General features: G+C 35.0%; 1 protein-coding gene across 6 annotated transcripts in view; it reads left to right on the top strand.

The window, feature by feature from the left end:
* Positions 1 to 21,216, top strand: part of RTKN2 (rhotekin 2) — a 131,465-nt gene that overhangs the window by 76,582 nt on the left and 33,667 nt on the right. For 3 of the 6 annotated variants that reach the window (XM_084997049.1, XM_084997048.1, XM_084997047.1), the window contains exons 11-12: positions 3,304 to 3,411; positions 4,667 to 4,827. In XM_084997049.1, the coding sequence (XP_084853175.1) occupies positions 3,304 to 3,411; positions 4,667 to 4,827 (269 nt within the window). Of the gene's footprint in view, positions 1 to 3,303; positions 3,412 to 4,666; positions 9,817 to 21,216 lie in introns of those variants that run through there. The other 3 variants (XM_021073060.2, XM_021073058.2, XM_084997050.1) reach the window with 2 other exon arrangements.

Raw genomic sequence — 21,216 nt, 5'->3', positions numbered from 1 at the left:
GAATCCGACTAGAAACCATGAGGTTGCAGGTTCGATCCCTGGCCTTGTTCAGTGGGTTAGGGATCCAGTGTTGCCGTGAGCTCTGGTGTAGGTCGCAGACGCAACTCAGATCTGGCGTTGCTGTGGCTGTGGCTTAGTCCAGCAGCTGTAGCTCTGACTAGACCCCTAGCCTGGGAACCTCCATATGCTGTGAGTGTGGCCCTAAAAAAAAAAAAAAAAAAAAAAAAAAAATTTCCTTCTGCTCTAAAGATGAGAAAATTGAGGCCGAAGAGGTGTCTGGTTTACTTCAGAGAACCAGCAACTCCCTCCATGGCTTTCTTGGATTCTTTAAGACTTGTTTTTCCTAAGTACTATCCTTACGCACTCAGTAGATGTTTAAATATTTGTTCCATGCTTATCAGCATGCACTACATTTCTTTATTTTAAAATTTCAGCTGAGGTATAGAACTTAAAAACAACTTCCTCTCATTTGCTGATCACAACTAAAATTTTAACTGCTTTCCTAAATGCTCTGATTTAGAGTCTGTTTTACAAAAGACTGTGTCACTTTTAGAAATGATTCTGGCATTTTATTATTTTTATGGACAAAAACAGGAAGGAGGGATAAAAGAGGTAAAAATAACAGAATATCATGGTCTGGATATCAGCTACTACTAGATGATCTCATGTTGTTATTCCCAGAATTATGTAAAATAATTTATCATGCTAAAACAGGGAGTTGTAGAGATGAGAATCTCATGACATTTTTGTACTCTCAAGGTGATGAGCAAGTGATGACAATAAGGTTCTCAGGTCTGGCTACTTTTTTAGTATTTAGAGCTTTGGGGATAGAATCTGTCAATGTACCTGATTTTTAAAGTATAAATTTAAAGTTTACTTTTTTGCATTTGCTCTTTAGAATTCATTGTGGAAGATATGAAACAAAGATGTGGCAGTCGTTATACTATCCTAAAGACTCATGTACTCTAGATTTTTACACTCCTAGTGATAAGTGTAGCCCCTTATGATCTTAGATGAAATATATAGAACAAATAGATATCCAGGGCAGAGCAAAGTAATAACAATTTAATATTTAGAGCAAATTTCAATTATTTGATTTAGCTTAAGAGTAGAAAATTGTGAGGGTGAGATAATTAGAAATCATGAGAAAACACTAATGGAACTAGGTGTTTAGCCTGTGAAAGTACAGTCTGAAGAGTGGAGGTTTGGTGGCAAGGGGGTTTAATAGCTGATTTTTTAATATGTGAGAACTAACAAACATGTAAAAGAAGAATGTTTTGGATGATCAGAAAAGGTAGAGCTCATAATGGTGGGTCAAATTTTTTTTCAAATATTTAATAATGTAAATACTAAGTAAGCAGCTTAGCACAACATCATTTTGACTGGAAATGTAACAGTAAATATAGGGGGAAACAGCTTCAATATACATTTTATGTGAATAAAATATATTCATTTAATAGTTCATATTGGGCCCTTATTTTTATGTTAGCATATTTGTATCACATATACCTATGCATACTAATTTATTTATTGGTAAATAAATTTTTAATTGTAACATCTTGATCAGTGACTGTACCACATTTATACCTCTGACTTCTGTAACACATGGGATATAATGTGGCTTTATAGTCCAGTTTTCAAAATGATTAGTATTCTGCTATCAGTTTAACAATGAAAAGCTTTCATCTATCAATAAAGAGAAAATACTGCAGTCTATAACTTGCCTAAGATTTGACAGAGAAATGTTTGCTAATTTAAACTGTTTCATTATTTTTCCGGTAGATAAGGCCTTTTTTCTCTGCCCCCAAGAAGGAAAGGCTGGCTTTTATATATTTATCGAAAAAAGGAAGTAGAGGGGAGGAATAAGTTATCAGATCTCAGATCCTACTAGATTTAAATTCTACAGAGCAACCTTTGAAGCTTCAAACTCAAGATTTTATTCCCTTTATAAATTGCTATGTGGGTTATTTTGAAATTTTAACATATTCTATATTTAGCATTGTAGTAAAACATACTAAAAGGTTTTTTTTATGTTTCTTAACTATTTAAGGTGTTAGATTTAAAATTTATGCATAATTACCATATTAACATGACAGTAAATTAAACAAAACAACAAAAATAAATAGATAATTTGACTAAGCATGAAATGTCTTAATTTTTAAGGCATGGAAAATAAGTTGGATATTGAATATGGAGCTTGAGAATATAATAAAAGGAAGAGAAATAGATCATAAATCAGTATAAAAGAGTACATATGTGTATTACACTTATTTTTCTACTAATGTCTGATAGAATATAAGAATGGTAAACCTCAGTGACTTACTTTTTTAAAGAGTATGTAGACACATAGTTTGTAGCACAGTTGTTATCCAGCCTACAAGTCCACAAGAAAGACAGGAAAGTTGACATTTTTTAAACATTCACTCAGGAGAGATAAACCTAATAATTTTATTTTGAAATGAACATAGTAAAACATAGTTACAAGAAAAATGAATTTTGTCCACACTTTAAAATTTTAACAATAATTAGAACAACTTATTCAAGAACATTTTTATTACTATTCTGAATACCTAATAGCTTAATTTAAAATGTCCTTTCTAAGATAAATTAGATCCAGTTAGAATTTTGAGTGACCTGTCCTTATAGTAACAGGCTTTTATATATCTTTACTGAAATGAAAATTCGCTGTTTTTCTAGTTGTCTGATTTTTGAAAGGGCCTGATAATCATCTTGAAGAGATCATTATTACATAAGCAGTTCTTAATTCTTAATTAAAATTTTCAAAGCTAAAATCAGTTTTGAGAACTATAACTCCTTTTTTTCCTTCTTCCTTCTAGGTAACTATATTTCAGTTAATTTTTACCTTTCTCGCAACCTTGTAAATCAACTATACTTAAATAAAACTTAAAAATAAAACATTGAAATTAATTTTTTTTAACCTTTCAACTGTCTTAAATCCTGGATGTTTTTATTTAATATTTAAAATAATAGCACATATGTAAACTTTTGCTGCAGAGTTTTTAGTTATTGACCATTTAGTGAGGTGGTACAGTATTTGATAGCCCACAGATCTTAGCTTAATATCTATTCATGCAGATTTATCTTTAAAATAAAGTACTTTAATGCCTAGACTTGGATTTTGAGATTATGAGTAGTATTAGGTTTCTATAGCTTCTTTAAGGCAATGCTTTATAAATTCACTGTTATTTTTCAGAGCAAAAAAATGTGTTGATATCTGTTGAGAATTAAGTATGTCTTCACATTTATGTTTTAAACTAGCCTGTCTTCTTCTGTCTATTTTAGGCCAATGGAAGCATTGTTGTGAAGAACTTATGAAAATTGAGATTATGTCACCACGGAAACCACCTTTGTTCTTGACAAAAGAGGCAACCTCAGTCTACCATGATATGAGTAAGTGGGGTTTGTCTTTTCTAAGCTGCAGGGTAACAAAAACAACATTGTCCTTACTCAAGCAGCTTATTCTATTGACATTAAAATGCTAAAATTTTCAGAGCACTGTCAAAATGAATGAAAAAAGACTGTGATTATAGACTAAGGAACTCATGTTTAATAGATGAATTAATACAAAATTAATGAATACACATTTTTCATAGTTTGAATGCTTAAGATCAAACAAAAATGTTAAGACTTCAAAATGAATAAGAGTGCACTGAAAATAAATATTAGCTGAGTAGCTGATGAAAATTCTGAAAATGTAAACTTGCAGATTCTAAAATATAATTATGTTCAGTAATTTTGTCTACATTTTATTAAATTTGTTTTAAAGTAGTGTTGATAAATGAGTATTAATAAATGGAAACTTTCATCTCAGGCTAAAAAATTGGTTAAGTTTAATACTTTGGAAAATTTTAGGTTTCTAAGCTCATTAATATTCCATTTTCCCTCATTCTGAAGGGTATGTGTCTTTGTGGGATTGCCTCAGTGAACAGTGTTGTAAACAAGCACAATCAGTGCTAAATTTCAGTATATTTTGGCACCAGTGTCCTTCCCTGCACTTAGATATGCCATAAACTGTTGGGTTTAAAATGAAACATTTGAGGTTATGCATTTGCAAATGTCATGTAATTGACATTTATCTCTGTTCTCTTATTTTTACCAAGGAAGATTTCATCCAGCATTCTTATCATCAAAGTGGTATTAGGGCTTTACTCTATTTCCCCGGGTTTTTTGTTTTGGATTTATTTCCCTATTACAGAGACTTTACTGGTCCTTAGGAAAGAATATTAATCCAGTAACATTTGTCCTAGATTACATATCAAGGTTTTATAAAAGAGAACCCACTCTTTCCAAGAAGTCAGAATAGATTTTAAATCAAAGAAAAGTTATTTAATAAATACTTCATCTGTTAAATTAAAAAAAATTCTGATGTGACTCCACTCCTCTGGATTTAACACATTTATGTAGGAATGTACTTATGCACATATGTGTTTGTATGTGCAGTGCATAGTACACGATCTCCTTATTTTTTGGTTCTATTTGGTATGGTTATTTTTACAAATAAGCACTTGTTAAAAATGAACAGCCACTTGCTTATCATAATCTGTTTTTGATAACCATTATAGATAACATGCTGTATTAACTTACTTGTATAAACTGTATACTGCTTTTGAATTTTTCCATGTATTTTTTCTTAAAATTTTTACAGGCATTGATTCACCTTTAAAAATTGAAAGTTTAACTGATATAATACAGAAAAAAATTGAAGAGACAAATGGAGAGTTCCTTATTGGTCAGCATGAGGAATTCTCCCCACCTCCTTGGGCCACCCTCTTTGATGGTAATCACCAAGTTGTCATCCAGAAAAAGGTATTTCCATCTGCAAGCAAGCAGTTACATGATGGGAAAGGGAAAAAGAGACGAGCTCCCCTTCCTCCTTCTGATAAAGCTCCATTCAGCTTAAAGACACAGAGCAATACAGATCAATTGGTTAAGGACAACTGGGAAAAAACGAGTATATCTCAGACTGCGCCTTTGGATACCAAATTATCAACCCTAATGCATCATTTGCAGAAACCAATGGCTGCTCCTCGAAAACTTCTTCCTGCCAGGAAAAATAGTTTAACTGATGGTGAACACACAGACACTAAAACCAGATTTGAAGCCAAGCCAGTGCCAGCTCCAAGGCAGAAATCTATCAAAGACATTTTGGACCCCAGATCATGGTTGCAGGCACAAGTATAGAAAACCCCTAATGTATAAAACATTTAACAATCTATAATCGTGAGGCTTAATTCAGAAGCACTATAGATGTAGTAATATGTAATTATGTAGGTAAATATGACAGTGATTTACATTAGTAATTAATAAGCTGTTAGGTGTAAAAAATGTTTTATAATGAGATGGATTTCTCTTTTACTTATGATTTTCAGAATATAAGTGATTTCTCCATCAGAGTGTATGAGGCAGTTTCTAGACAATATCCCAATTGTTGGAAGGGTTAATTTATTCCTAAATTAGTACCAGGCAGTGAACAAGCACTAGGTAAAAGAAAGCATTAAAATTTCTTTGGAGAGAGACTGTCTAGTAATTTAAAATGTGTTAAATAAGAGCCATATTCTCATTGTGAGAATTTTAATACTAATGGAATGTTTCAAAGTTTTATTCAAACCACAAATTACAGAATCCACCCAAGAATATTTCTTCTTAGCATTCTGGAATTCTCATCTAATGGTCCACTGGCTCTCATCTATTGTTTAACCCACTGGTTAACTCACTGACCTTTCAAATTCCTGGGATAAATATTGGAATATTAAATTCTTCATTTTTTAAGGGAATTTTTAATGTGCTATTCAAAGTTGTTTCCTTGATGAGCCCTGGAATCCTGTTGACGTTAACTCTCATAAGTAAAGCAAAATGTTTATTAGTTTAGGGAACAGATAGATGAAATATTTTTTACTTCCACTTTTCTATGCATGATACTAATTTCCATTGTGATACTGGCATTTGGGGAAGTGAGTAGTTGGTTAACACCTTAAAATTCATTTAATACTTATTTAAAAAGCAGATGGCTGATTCAAAAATATCAGAAAAGTTGGCAATGATAATAATTTTCAGATTAATCCTAAAAATTTTTAATTAGACTTCCTTTTTCTAGTAAGGGCTCATGTCTGCTATTGATATTCGTCATTAAAAGTCATATTCTTACAATAATGACATCGGAATCATTTCCATAGGAGGTAATTTCCATAGCAACTAATCATAGTAACACAAACAGGATTATGAAATCAAGTGAGAAATAAATAGCAAGAGGATGAATACCTTAAAGAAACAAAAAAAAATCCATTTTTCAAATTAATATGCTTCTTACAAACAAGAACTTGACCGTTTTAAAAATCTAATCAGAATTTTCAAATAAAATAAAAGTTTCCATAAGGTGTCAGCAACAGCACTGAAAATCTCAAATCACATGGAACCCTAAATGTCATTTCAAGAAATACAAATATAAGAATTAAATTACTGCCCCGTGTGTAATCCCTAGAGATCTTTTTAAAGCTTAAAAGAACTCTGTTTGGATCAGAACTACATTATTACAAAGTAAAATGAACACTTGAAAAAATTACAATTTAAATGGAGCCTTTCATTATTTTTAGATAGCAGAGTCTTTTTTCATTTATGTAGAATGATGTAACTGCCAGGTTACTTTTGTGTTTGCCCAGGACTCCTAGTAAGAATTGAGACTCAAGGGAGTAATGGTACAAAAGGTCTCTTGTGACTGGCGACACCAGGATAGACATAGCATTTGATGAGAAGGAAATCCTATATGCTTGCCTGATAGAATTTAGAGACAATCAAGTGTATGAAAACCTAAAAAGGTAGGATTAATTTGTTTTTTTTTTAACTAGAAAATTCTCGTAAATCTCCACTGTGATTGCCAATTCAGAAAATGATGAATTAAAAATCTAAAGGATATTATTGCATGAATTTTTGTTTATTTTTTTTTAAACCTCATTGCTGTTTTTGACAGCATTTGTGACTGTCATTGCCACTAAATTATTGAGCTAGAAGATGCTGCAGGCAAAAATTTTTTTTGGAACTGGCATCTAAGCAGCATTCTTTATTTTTTCCCTTTTTCTTTTTTTTTTTTTTTTTTCAGTTAAAGCCTTTCGTACAACAAAGCAGTGTTAAAACTTCCAGATTATGTTCTTGTTGCTCTTCTCTTGCATATTATATCAAGAAAGATTTAAGTTGTACAGAAAGGAGAATTTGTTCTTAGAGAAGTCACCTAGCAGTTGTGTCCTCAGTGGGCACTCTGAAATAAGGCTGAAGCCCTTCTTCCTAGAACCATTAGGTGAAGCCTGACCAAGGACCACTCCCCCTTCACATTATTCAGGCTGTTGTTTCTGGGGGCCCATCTTACTGTATGCTACACAGCCTTTGAAGTCAGGCTGAAGTCTTCAGCTGTACTTCCTTTGACACTGTGCTCATAAAATGTTAGTTCTCCCCACTCCACCACAGAAGGTATAATACAAAGTTGGGGCTCCTTCCCTCCCTCCCTTTCTTCCTTCCACAGTTTAAAAAAAAAAAAAAAATCTAAATATACTGAGTTAAACTCTTTGTCAAAGAGTTTGTCAAAAGAAGTATTTGTTTTCTTGTTTCCTAAACCAGAAGTTTATGACAGAGAAAAATATGCCATGTAATAAAAGAACATTTCAGCTTTTTATGAGCTGGCTTTTCACATTCCTTGTTTGTTCTTTTAATTTGTTTCTTGATATATGAAGACTATAAATTTGAAACAAAGAGTTAGCTGTCAGATCTTGATAATATTATAATTGGAGATATGTAATAGAATAGGTATTTTATGATATTATAAGTCTGATGATCTGATAATATCTTAGAAAATTACATTTACATCCCAAGCTCTGGGGTGTAAATTACTTACAACAGCATTAAGATAGTATTTTATTAGCTACAAAGTAGGGAGGGCTTTATATTTTTATTTTTTAATTTTTTTTTAGTAGTGAGGCTTTTATTTAAACATTTTACAAGGAAAAAGAAGGCATTCTGTTATATAAATGCAACCTCCTGAGGTAAACAGTCAAAATATCAGGCATGCCAACCCTTGGTTAGTTCTGTTAAATTCTGTCTGTCTGCAGTGCTCCCAACTTCTTTTAAATGGATGTGCATATATGTGGAAAACTAAATCCATTTATTATAAATGCCTTATCTTTACCCTTTTGGTTTCTACTAAATGTATTTTACCTGGTACTGTTTATTAAAATAAAAGCTGCCTTGATTTAGAGATAATACATGTAAGGTAGGTTAAACAGTCAAGTATTTCTTTAGGCTTATGTTCAGGCACCTTAGCCACCCACTGAGAAGTTAATTAATTCAGTCTAAAATGAAATTATAGGGCAGTTTGGTGTAGTTTATGTAAAATGCCATTTAAATGTAATCACTTGTGTTATCATGAATGAAGAACAACCATATTGGGTAGAGATAGGATGGTGCACCATGGACAAGAGAAGTGCTTTGGCAGGAAAAATATCTGTCCCTGTGGGTAGAATTTATTGAAACTCATTGTCTTTTTAAAGAGTAAATTATTGAACAGTAATTAAACTTTAACTGATGACCATTTATATTCTCATACTTAAGTGTTCTAATATCTTAAACTATCATGTAGATATAGTTGACTTTTTGCATTTATATTTCAAAGACATTACTATTCTTAAATGTTTACATGTTTATGTGTAACTGCTTCATTGCTAATAATAGTTATCATTTATTCTGTATCATGCATAGTCTTAATACTGGAAAACATGTCAACTTTGAATTTTTAAAAGATAAGGTTGCATTTGAAAATAAGGTAGGATATGTTATTTTCTGTAATATGCATCTATAATTGGCATTGTTTCTAATATATATGGGGGTGTGTGTGTGTGTATAAATTTTTTTAAGTACCAGAGACTGGTAAAGAAGCCAAGATCATGTGATTAAAATTTAAAGAACAGATTCATGAAAATATTCCTAGGGTTTTTTTTTAGGTACCCCTTCTGGCCTAGATTGATAGGAATAAACAATCTGCTGAAATTAGGTTAAGCAGAAAAATACATACCCAGCAGCTAGTGCTAATTATTGTAAGACTAATATTCAATAGCCTTGGCATAACTTACATTTATTACAACGTTTTCATGTAATACTCTTAGCAATGTACTCTTCTAAAAATCCATTGGTGTAACCTTAGTTTTTAGGTTAGTGATGCCTACTTTCCCTAGAGCTTAAGTTACTCTGATAATAAATGAGGGGCCTAGGACACTCAGTTGCTGTTAGCCACAAGGAGCCTCCTTATTTTAATGCACCTCCCTCAGTACTTAATTTATTCCCACAGAGCCCCTCAGGGAAGGGGGAGAGAAATGAGCAATCCTGGCTCAATTATATTATTTCAACATTTTATTTCTAAATCTGTAGTGTGACCAGACATATTTAACATTCCTTTTTAGATGAAACTTCCTTTTCTCTAAGGAGAGAGGCCTGCTAACCAGTATGCTCAGAAAAAGTACCCTAAGGTTCAAATAAAATAAATTTTACTATTTCATAAATTTTAACAAACTTTTTTATTTTAAAGACAGGAAAAAAATACAAATCCTGGCATGTATGATAGTTAGAAAGCTAGGCAAAAAATCATTTAAAGTCTTGCTAAAACTGTTTAAATTGCAGCAGTTTGCTTTGAAAGATAATGGTAATATCTTAGTGTAACTACCAAAGGAGAGCTAGATTGAAAAGATCTTTTATATGCATAATTATGCTGTATCAATAACATGTTTTAAGATATCAAAATAGATTATTTTGTGGAAAATGGATACTTTTCTGAGTATTATATCAAGATATATTTTATTTTTGTTTACTCAGGAAAAAGGAAATTATGTTTTTGTGAATGGAGACATTGTTACTGAATTTAGCCAATTTAGAAACATATTTTCAACTTAATTAGTTGGGGTAATTTTAGTTTTATCTTAAAGGCAAGAAAAACTATGTGCTATCTTGAGTATTAAAACATATTTTTTCATATTTTACATATACAACCATAAATATACGTATGCATGTACCTTATTAAGTCTTCAAATATTTTCCATTAATTTTAAAAGGTTCTTTTAAAATGTGCTATCAGTGCTAGCAGAGTAAAAGTCCAAACTTTTTTCACCAGGAAGGAAGCATCGCAACCTAGCTCTGTCTGTCACCCCCCACTAGGCTCTTACCTTTTGTAGCTCTCATCTTTTAGATGTTGGCTCAACCATCTGTGCTGTCTCAGCTTGCTCATCATTTTCTTTTGCTGTCCTCTCTATGCTGGGAATATCTTTCCTCCTCCTTTTCTTCATGCATCCTTCCCTCAACCCACAGTCAGCAAATTTTATTCATTCTTCAAAATGGTAGTAGCACCACTAAATTCACTATGACTTCATACCCTTCTCAGTTTCGCCATCTCGGTGAGTTACACTCCTTCCGTTGTGCTTTATGTACACCTCTATTTATAGCCTAAGTCCTTGTTCATATTTTTGTATTCCCTGTGAATTAGATTTGTGAATTTATATCACCTGCATAACTAATTACCATCAACTTAAAAACAACATTCTTTCATTATCCCATGTTTCTTTAGATCAGAAATCTAGATGGTCTTCAGTGGCTTCTCTGTTTGGGATTCCACAAGGCTCATATCAAAGTGTCAGCCAGACTGTGTTCTAGTCTGGAGGCTCTAGGGAAAATATGCTTTTAGTCTTTTTCAGGTTGTCAGTGGAATTCAGTTCCTCATGCTTGTTGACTGGCCAAGCAGCACTCTCCTAGAGACCACTCTCCAGTACCTTGTATGTAGACCCTCAGTCTTCAAAGCCAGCAACAGCTCATTAAATCTGACAGTTCCATATCCTCCTTGAGGACTTTTCCATCCACAATCAGCTAGAGAAAACTTCTTTTTAAGGACTCATGAGATTAGATGGAGCCCACCAGTATAATCTCCCTTTTGATTAATTCAGAGTCCACTGATTAGTAACCTTAATTACATCTGGAAAAATCTCTTTTGACTATAAGCATGATATCACATTCAGTAGGGCAGGAAATCTTAAGGTCCATTTTAAAATTCTGCCTATACAAGTTAAACATATTTTTAAGGGCAGAGAGCATGTCTTATTTGACTTTTAACTTCATCCTAGTATAATAATAATAATGAGAGAGGATTATTAGATATTTATTATGTGTAAGGTATTGTGCTCAGTACATGAATTAACTCATTTAATCCTTTACAATAGCCTTCCTAGTAACCCCACTAAGTGTAATGTAGAATACTTGCCCTGAGTCGCACTGCATGGTAGTTAAGATATGAATTCTGGAATTAGACCAGGATTACATTCTAGCTCTGCCATGACTTAGCTGTGTGATGGGTCTGGGTTTTTTTAACCTAATCTAAGTTTGGGTTTTTTAAAAATCTTTAGGATACAAATAGTAGAAGTTCCCATCGTGGCTCAGTGGTTAACAAATCCAACTAGGAACCATGAGGTTGTGGGTTTGATCCCAGGCCTTGCTCAATGTGTTAAGGATCCGGCGTTGCTGTGAGCTGTGGTGTAGGTGGCAAATGCAGCTCGGATCCTGCATTGCTGTGGCTGTGGCATGGGCCAGCAGTTACAGCTCCAATTAGACCCCTAGCCTGGGAACCTCCATATGCCGCTGGTGCAGCCCTAAAAAAAAGACAAAATACTAAAAAAGACCAAAAAAAAAAAAAAAAAGATATAAATAGTACTTAGATAATGCATGTAACACATAGCCCTGACATAAGTTCTTCTATTGTTTTTGCAGCCTGACATGTAGCATGTAACAAATGTAGAAAGAGAAGAATAAGGTATATCTAATACACACATATATGGTATGCGTACATACATATATACATCTATATATTCTTAAAAGAAATTGTAACCCCTGCCCCATTTTCCTTTTTTGCTTTTTTCCTTTTGTACTTGGACTTACAGTGCATAAGAATTTAAGAGATATCTAAAATATGTCCATATATTTATTGTCACTATATTAGAACCCTACGTTAGACATTATTGGGGTTTATAAGATTAAAAAGAATATTTATTCTTGAGAAGTTCACATTTTTGTTGATGGGATTGACCATTTAGAGTATATTGATATGTTACTGTTTAAGCTTACCTCATATATATAACATATATCTGTATACAGACATTTAAAACAATCCCTGCCTACCACCAGTGAACTTAAGAAATTGACTGAAAAGATTAAATAATACATAACACAACAGTGGGCAATATGAAAGAACAGTCAGTATAACACAGTTAAGCCTCTGATTTTAAGAGATATGAGAGATCCATGAGGGGGTATGAGAACTTTTACATTGTGATTTTTCAACAAGTGCAAAAGACCTTGTATCTGTGAAAATGATGAGTTAAGCAGTATAAAATTATATACTATGAATATCTTAGAATGATGTAAGAACAGGTCATAATAGGAAGATTTTTCAAATCTAGGAGAAATAAGAATAGAAGTCAATTTATCCACTGGGCTTCTGGAGGAGTTTAATTTTACACCATTCAAATTTAAGGGAGATTAGTTGTCATGGAATTTGTGGAAAGGAATGGATTGAACAAGGCAGTTAGCCTATTGTTAAGGTAGGAATCAGCAAGCAGATTGGCATGGCTGAAGGGGCAAGGTAGGATAACCTGGGTCACATGCAGGACTTTAATGCCAGTTCAAGAAAATAAGACAAGTTAAACTAAGTAGGAATATTTGATATCAGGACTAAATCAGCTGAGTTTGTGGAAGGAGCACTCAGCTTATGAATTGAGGGAGTGGAATTCTAGTCTATGGTTTATAGTTAATTAGCCATGTTGCCTTGGGCAAGCTGTTATTCATCTTTTCCATTTCATTATCAGTAGAACCACTGAAATGCTGTTGGTGTTTGTCTCAGGTTAACCCAGAGGGCTCTAGGTTCCTGAGATGATGCCCTTAGAGACTGCAGCCAGTGGGGATGACACTAAATGAGTGAGCCTCTGGTTCTCTCTCTTCTCATTCAGCCAGAGCAACTCCAAGTTGATCTGTTTTATATTTCAGCCCCACCCCAGGTAGTATTACAACAATCACCATTTTACAGATGAGCAATTTGAGGCACAGGACAATTAATTAACTTGCCCAAGGTCTCATGGTGAATGAGACAGGATTTGAACGTAACCAGTCATGACCTTAAGGGAGTGGTCAACTTCCTCATTGTACTCATAACCAGTAATGAATGTGAGACTGCGAAAGGCATTAAGAGCAAGTTTTGCCAGACTTGCCTCCAAACTCTTTTTCTCTAGTGATGTGATCACTTGGAATATCTTTTTGTATTAAAGCCCTCAATGCAATTGATTTCATTCACAGTTGGATCCTACTTGTATACTATCTTGGGCATCATGTCTGACCCTGGGAGGCATTTGGGAAGAAAGATTTGGGTATATGGAAACCTGACTCTACTACCAGGCTGTTTATAAATATGAAAGGGAGGAAAATACAAATTCCATCCAAGAACATCTGGGAGAATGTGAAGAGGTGGTATTTGAGCCAGGCTGGAAGAATGAGTTGATTTTTGTTAATAGCATTTCTTTTTGGCAAAAAGCAACAGATGATAAATGAAGCAAAAAAAAAAAAAAAAAAAAAGAATGGTGGGGGTGTTATTGAAAAGTTATTAGAATCACCCAGAGGAATGAAGGAAGCCTAAGGAGGGTTGGACAGCAACATAAAATAAAAAAGGAATAGTTTTGTTCTTCTCTTAGCTTGTTAGAATATAGTCTTTGGGGCTAGAGACTATATCAACATAGTAAACCGTTTTAATATTGAAGTGGAAGAATAGAATCACAGAACTTACCATCTAGAACTGTGGTCTAAAACAGGAGTGATTTGTGTTCACCATGGAATATTTGGTAATGTCCGGAGACATTTCTTTGGTTCCCGTGATGAGGGTTCAGGGTGCTGCTTAAATCTAGTGGTAAGAGACCAGGGATGCTGCCAAATGCATATATAAAGTCTTGTAGGATTGCACTCTGTAGATATGGAAAAGGGCATTCTGAGCAGTGGAACAGAATGAGCAATGGGGTGGAAACATTATTGTGGTTCAAAATATGTCCACAAATTCATTGACCCTGTCTTCAAAGGTAGAACGTAATTCTCCCTTTGAATATGGGCCTAGGGATTCACTTCTAACGTAGAGTTTTGGAGGAAGTGATGCAGTGTGGCTTGTGAGGATATGATATAAAGGAGAGGTTGCACCTAAGCACTTTCGTGGGTCACTTACCGAAGTGAGTGAGAGGCCAACAACTACACTCCAACAGTAGTAGAAGAGAGCCATGTGGAGAGAAACTGAGACCCCCCCTCAACAACCACCACCAGCTTTTAAATGAGCCCTCAGAAGCAGATCCACCAAGGGTGATGTCAGCCTCCTGAGAAATTCCAAGCCAGAAACCACCCAGCTAAGCATTTCCTAAATTTATAAGATAATAAATGTTTATTATTTTAACCAGTAGGCTTTGGGGTATTTGTTTCCATGGAAGTAGATATTTTTTTAAAAAACATAAAAGAACAGAGAATGCTGAGGGCTTGAAATGGTTTAATTGTGTATATTGGGAATTAGAAATAGGGTTGACCAGGCAGGAGGAGTCAGATTATGGGAGGCCTTGAATGTCAAGCTAAAGCATTTGCTTTCATTTGGTGGTTGAAGAAATATGCCATATGGGATTAGTACATCCACATCACATCTGGCTTGTTCTTTCAGAGTAGGAAAGGCAGAAGTAGCTACAGTTACTATTGGATACCTTGCTCATCCTTTAAATTATCTCTAGAAGAAATGCAAGTAACCTGTAAATACCTTCACTAATGTTAAGTTCATGGAGGGCAGGGGCCATTTTATTAGTCATGCTTTGTCAGTATAAATGTGCTGAGATTAAGCTTCCCCTGGCTTTGTAAAAATTTTTTGAAGAAGATTGAAGAGAAAAATCGTTAGAATTATCCAGATCACTAATGTGACAGCATTGACTTGATTTTTCTTATCTGCCAGTCTTCTTTCAAGGAGAGGGTGACACGTTAAATTGCTCCACCTGCTACATCTTAGCATGACTAGGTTTATCACATTCTCTTTTCAGTAGGCAAGAGGAAAGGAGAGGCCTGAAGGTTGTGAAGAGTGTCACAAAAGGACGAACAGATTGAAAGGGAGGGGACCTTCAGAGGCCCCGGGCAAACCTCATTTACCTGCATCCACACTAAGGGCTTTGAATGGATTCCAAGATTCCTGCTCCCCTCTGGGGGAAGTTCAACTCTGCATTTTGTTTGGTTTGAATGGTTTTTTGTTTGCTGGTTTTTATAATTTTTGATACCAGAAGTGTTTTTTAAAATAGTTATGAAAGCAAAGCTGCTGTCATCCTGGAATCAGTCACTCAAAGTTTGTCTGGGAAATTAGAATAGTGTGTCTGGTATACTTCAACACCTTTACTATATCATGCAGCAAATATCCCAAGAAATTAAATTCAATAAAAAGTTGGAGATGTGATTACACTTGAATAGATTGCAACCCAAATCAATTACTAAAATAAAATACTTGGACTGGGAAGCCAGAAAGTGTTGGACTAAATGTACTGCAGGTCTTATCAACTCCATTTGAAAACAGCCTGTTTCATTTTCTGTCATGAACTTTCTGAGAAGCAGATAACTTTTATATTTATGTAATATTGGGGGAGGGGGACACACCACGTATTCAGTCAACACTTTGCTAGTCCCCATAGTGGGTAGGGTTCTACTGGCTGCATGGGCATATGAAGATGAGGATGAAGGCTAGTCTGTCCTCACAGAGTATATACATTAGTTGGATTGATTCAGGGATTTAGTTCCAGAGTCAGAAAAAAACAAATACTTTTGTGATCCGTTGCCATCGTTAAAATGACAATCGTACAGTGCTATACTTTTGATTCAGTGGCATAGCCCCATTTACAAATAAAATCTTTTGTAGGCCTTTTAAATGCATAAATTAGATCAAAGCGGAATTACTCTGGGGTGGGAAGGGGGTAAGGAGCCCTTGGTTTTCCTGTCCTGCTTCCTCACCCATCCCAGTTCCGAGCAGTCCCAGAATCTTCTCTATAGGACTTGGGGTTTCCCAAAACATTTGAAAACTGCTGATGTACTTCATTGCTTGAGTCTTAGTGAAGTATTGTTATACATTCAAGTTAGACACTGATGAGGTTTATTTATTTTTTTATTTTATTGAAGTATAGTAGACTTAAAATGTTATATAGTTTTAGGTGTACATCAAGGTGAGTTAGTTGTACATATTCATATATCCATTCTTTTTGCCCATATAGGTTTTTACAGAGTATTAAATAGATTTCCCTGTGTTATATAGTAGGTCCTTGTTAATTATCTATTTTTATATACAGTGGTGTGTATATGTTATTCTGTTCCTAATTTATCCCTCCCCCCATGGTTTCTCCTATGGTAACTATAAGCTGGGTTTCAAAATCTCTTTGTTTCTGTTTTATAAATAAGTTCTTTTGTATCATTTTTATTAGATTCCATGTATAAGGGATATCTGAGATATCAGTGTGATAATCTCTAGGTCCATCCATGTTGATGCAAATGGCATTATTTCACTCTTTCTTATGGCTAAGTAATATTTCATTTTGTGTATGTACCACATCTTCTTAAACCATTCATCTGTCAGTAGATGTTTAGGTTGCTTCCATTTCTTGGCTATTGTAAACAGTGCTGCAGTGACCATAGGGGTGCATGTATCTTTTTGAATTATGGTTTTCTCTGAGTATATGCCTATGAGTGGGATTGCTGGATCATATGCTTATTCTTTTTTTTTAGTTTTTTGAGGAACATTCATACTGTTCTCCAGAATGGTTATACCAATTTACATTCCCACCCACAAGGTAGGAGGGTTCCCTTTTCTCCACACCCTCTCCAGCCATTATTGTTTGTAGACTTTTGATGATGGCCATTCTGACTGTTGTTAAGTCATATCTCATTGTAGTTTTGATTTGCATTTCTCTAATACTTGGCAATGTCAAGCATCTTTTTAATGTGTTTTTGGCCATCTTTCTGTCTTAGAAAAAAATGTCTATTGAGATCTTCTGCCCATTTTTTGGTTTGTTTGGCTGATAAGCTTTAGATTAACTCATTTTTTTCTCTTTGCAGTTAATTGGCCTTCTAGAACCTTAAATTTTGACTGCCTAGTACTGGATTACTAGTAGACAAAAATAAACAGTGCTCAATCCAACAACACACTCAAAAGAGAGAGACCAGATTTTTTTTTTTAATAAGAAAAAAGCAATATTAGTTCCAACATATATGTATGATTTCTATTTTATGGGTTGGTACAGTATTGTTTTTTAATTATATAGAGTGGAGGGAATAGGGCATCAAAATTTTCAGTGCCTAGAGTCTTTCAAAGGCCCCATTCCCCACTAATCAGCCCTCAAATGACTCTTGGACATTCCTTCTCAAGCTGCACATCTCTGATGGGGCTGATAGCAATAGTCCCTGTTGTGCCAGTGCCCATTTCAATTAGGAAACAGAAGAATACACAGGTATTCACTGCTCTGTCTTCCTTCATGGTTGCAAAGTCTCCATATTTTCCCCCTTCAAGTCCAGAGCAGTTTCCCTTTTTTATTCTGTTTCTGGTAAATCACTCACTTAGCTTATCCTTTAGCAGAGCTTTACATGGCTGTGTAGAGAGGAACCTCTCTGTATCTGGATGCATTAAATAGAAACTTTACCAAGTAGTAGAGTATTTCCGTAAGGTAAAATAAAACAAAAACAAAGTAAATGTTTATTTGTTAAGAATAGGTGAGAGTGAGGAATTACTGTTGTGGCTTATCAGCTTAAGAACCCGACTAGTATCCATGAGGATAATAGTTCCTGGGCTCGCTCAGTGGGTTAAGGTGCTGGTGTTGCCATGAGCTGAGGCATAGGTTGCAGATGCAGCTCGGATTTGGCTTTGCTGTGGCTGTGGCTTAGGCCACCAGCTGCAGCTTCGATTCGACCCTTAGCCTGGGAAATTCCATATGCCATAGGTGCAGCCCTAAAAAGGAAAAAGGAAAAGAATAGGTGAGAGTGAGATTCCGTAGGTAGGGCAGTCAGGCATGGAGAAAGGAAAAGGTGATGGCCCAGCTTTCTCCCATAGCCTATCACATCTTACTGTCTCCTTCTTTGCTGTGCTAAAAGCATATTACCCCAGGTTCCAGTCCCAAGGGTGCTGCCTTTACTGACTGGCTTTAGGCCAGTACCTAACTCTGCTAAGCCTCAGACCCTATAAAATGGTAAAAATAGAACCTTCTTCAGAGGGTTGTTGCAAGGATTCAATGAGAAACTATATATAAAGCTCTCTGTAAAGTTCCAAAAAAATAGCATCTATAAATGTCAGCTACTAAGGCTATTACTGATGTGCCAACCACTGAGGTTGTTCTGAACCCAAGAAATAATTTGATACACTATTTAGGAGACAGTTCAGCCTGGTTTGCCTGCAAGGTGAGGAACCAGTGGTCGGGTATAGTTGTACTGTGTTCTGGTGTTAGATTAACCTGGACTCTTCCTTAAAAACCAACCCAAGAGCTCTTCCTGTGATGTCTCACCACAGTTTGAAAGTGAAGCAAGTCTTTACCAGAAGCACTTTTTGAATCAGAGCTGGAGGAAGGGGTGTAATCAAATACTTAATAGCTTAGAAATCAGTGACTAAGTTCCAGTCAACTTGTAGAGGCTGCTTATCAAAAATGTGAGTTTTTATTTTTACTGTGGAGGTTGTACTTATAAATTATAGAAGCAAGGAGTGGCAGGTTAAATTATCATAAGACAAAATGAGTTATCTGAAGTTGGCACTAAACTCAGATACATGGGTGACAAATTAATTGGAACATAGAGGCAGAAGCAATTGGAAAGATTTTAGAAACATTTCCAGGGAGCTGGTGCTGGTGATGGTGGGGGGGTTGGGGGGCGCTGGACTGACCATTGACCATAGTGATTTACCTATATAATATGACAGATGTTTGACCAATGAATAGTAAGATTTCTAACAAGGCAAAAGAATATCTGGTAAAAGGTATAATTTTATTCTCTCTTCAGTAATTAACAAAGCCTGTTTTTCTTTACTCTGGTTTGAGATCGTTGTTAAATAATTATAAAACATAAATAGAATATTAGCATCTTGGGTATATTTGGTGGTTGAGAAATCTTTCTCTTGAGAATATATAACTTCACAATTGCTGTATGTATTTTAGTTTCCTTAGGCTATAAAGAAACCTCAAAGGCAATCTACTTCAACCTCCTTCCCAAGGCAGAAGCACTCCCTGAACCCATACTATCTGTGAATATCCAGCCTCTATGATTATCCAGCATCATTTTTGTTTGTTCATTTTTTAGTTTTTAGGTTGTTAGTGTTTAGAACATGCTGCCTGATTTCTTGTAAGTTCCAGTTCTAAGAAAGGTCATCTTGCATATTGAGACAGTTCGTCTTTCCTGAAACTTGCAGCTGTTCCTCCAACTACCCTCAGTTATTATGACTGGCGGTGACTTTCTGGTTTTCTCCTCACTTCTGTGGGAGTAAAGGTGATTTTTTTTTTCAAAGTATAAAAATCTCCATAGTAATAATCTCCAGAAATGGATACTGCCAGCAATCTCCAAATTCTTCACCTAGCATCTCAAATACTTCATTAGGACAGTTGCATAAATAAAATTTAAAATGCAATGTGGCATTTCTCTGGCAGAATATAAGCTTCATGAGGGAAGAGACATGTGTTTTCTTCTTGTATTCTTAGCACCTAATACAATATCCAGCACATAGTAATGACTTTAGAAGAACCCATAAAATGCATTAAAGGAACATTTTGTAGAGCTGTCACTGTTTATTATTTTCCACTTGCGTTTACCAGTAACTTTCCTTTAAAGATTTCTGCTATTTAGACAGTCACTTCATTGTTCATTAGTACATGACGTTGGTAAGTATGTATCCTGTGAGGAGAAATATTATAACAAACTATTACAGTATTCAACACTGGCATTTCAGTTACTCAACTAATCCACCCACTGATAGAGTGAACTTTGAATTAAATGCTTTGAAGACTAAAGTCAAGTAAATCTTGATAAAAATCAAAGGCTGAGGAAATCTTATTTGACAGAAAGCATGAACAGAAATGCTAAAATGAATAATGTTTAGGGAGAAACACTCATTCTACAGTAGACTAAATGAGTAATAGTTCAAGAGTATCAAAATGCCTATGTGATCAAAAGGCAGAAACAGCTTCTTTTTACTGCCTTTTAATATTCCAGGAGTCGTAATATCCTGCCGACTTGAGCACCTATCTTTATGGTAACTCAGAGTATTTGAACACCTTATCTAATCCAACCTCAAATTTCCTGTGAGGTAGGTAAGCACTGAGAGCTCTTGGTACTGTTTTCAAGATGAGGCAAGTGAATTAGGCTGTTTACACATTCTAAATTTCACAGAAGCCTAAGGAGGAAGTGAGGGTAAAAATTAGCAGTTAATTCCTAGCTGTAGAAATCAATATCAGAGCCTGAAAGGACATTGTTGATAACCTGATCTAGCATGGGCTTTCCTGTTGCAACCTATTTGTGGTGACTTGAGTCATTTAATATATATAACAGAAGGGTATTACGTTTTTAAAACAAATGAAATATATATATTACTCCCTTCTCTCACGCCTCAGTGTGTTTTTTTTAGGGCCACACCCTTGGCATGTGGAAGTTCCTGGTCTAGGGTTCAAATCGGAAATGCAGCTGCCAGCTTACTCCATAGCCACAGCAACCCCAAATCCTTAACCCAGTGAGTGAGGCCAGGGATCAAATCTGCATCCTCATGGATACTAGTCAGGTTCTTAAGTCGCTAAGCCACAAAATTTGAAGATTCCCATTATCCAGAGGTAATTATTAATGGTTTTTAATATATATTTCCAAAAAGTTTCCTGTGCATTTAAAGGTATGTGCATGTATATGTGTACACACACACACACACGCACACATATACACACACAACTGTATGTTCCACTTCCTATTAAATAGCTACCCTTGGAAATCTAATAGTCATTCTAGCATGACCTTCGACTGACTGTTCTCCCAGTCTTGATCTTAGTTTTCTCCATCTGGTAAATACTAACTTCATCTTTCCAGTCACTCAGGTAAAGAAATCTTGAACTCATCTTTGGTTTCTCTCCTTCCTCC

The sequence above is a fragment of the Sus scrofa genome, chromosome 14 (assembly GCF_054392235.1).
Source record: "Sus scrofa isolate SSC_HxYL_T2T_F1_AM1 chromosome 14, Sscrofa_HxYL_maternal_Yorkshire_Landrace_v2.0, whole genome shotgun sequence".
NCBI lineage: Eukaryota > Metazoa > Chordata > Mammalia > Artiodactyla > Suidae > Sus > Sus scrofa.
The sequence above is the reverse complement of the archived record's forward strand: the minus strand, read 5'-3'. Positions and strand labels throughout refer to the sequence as shown.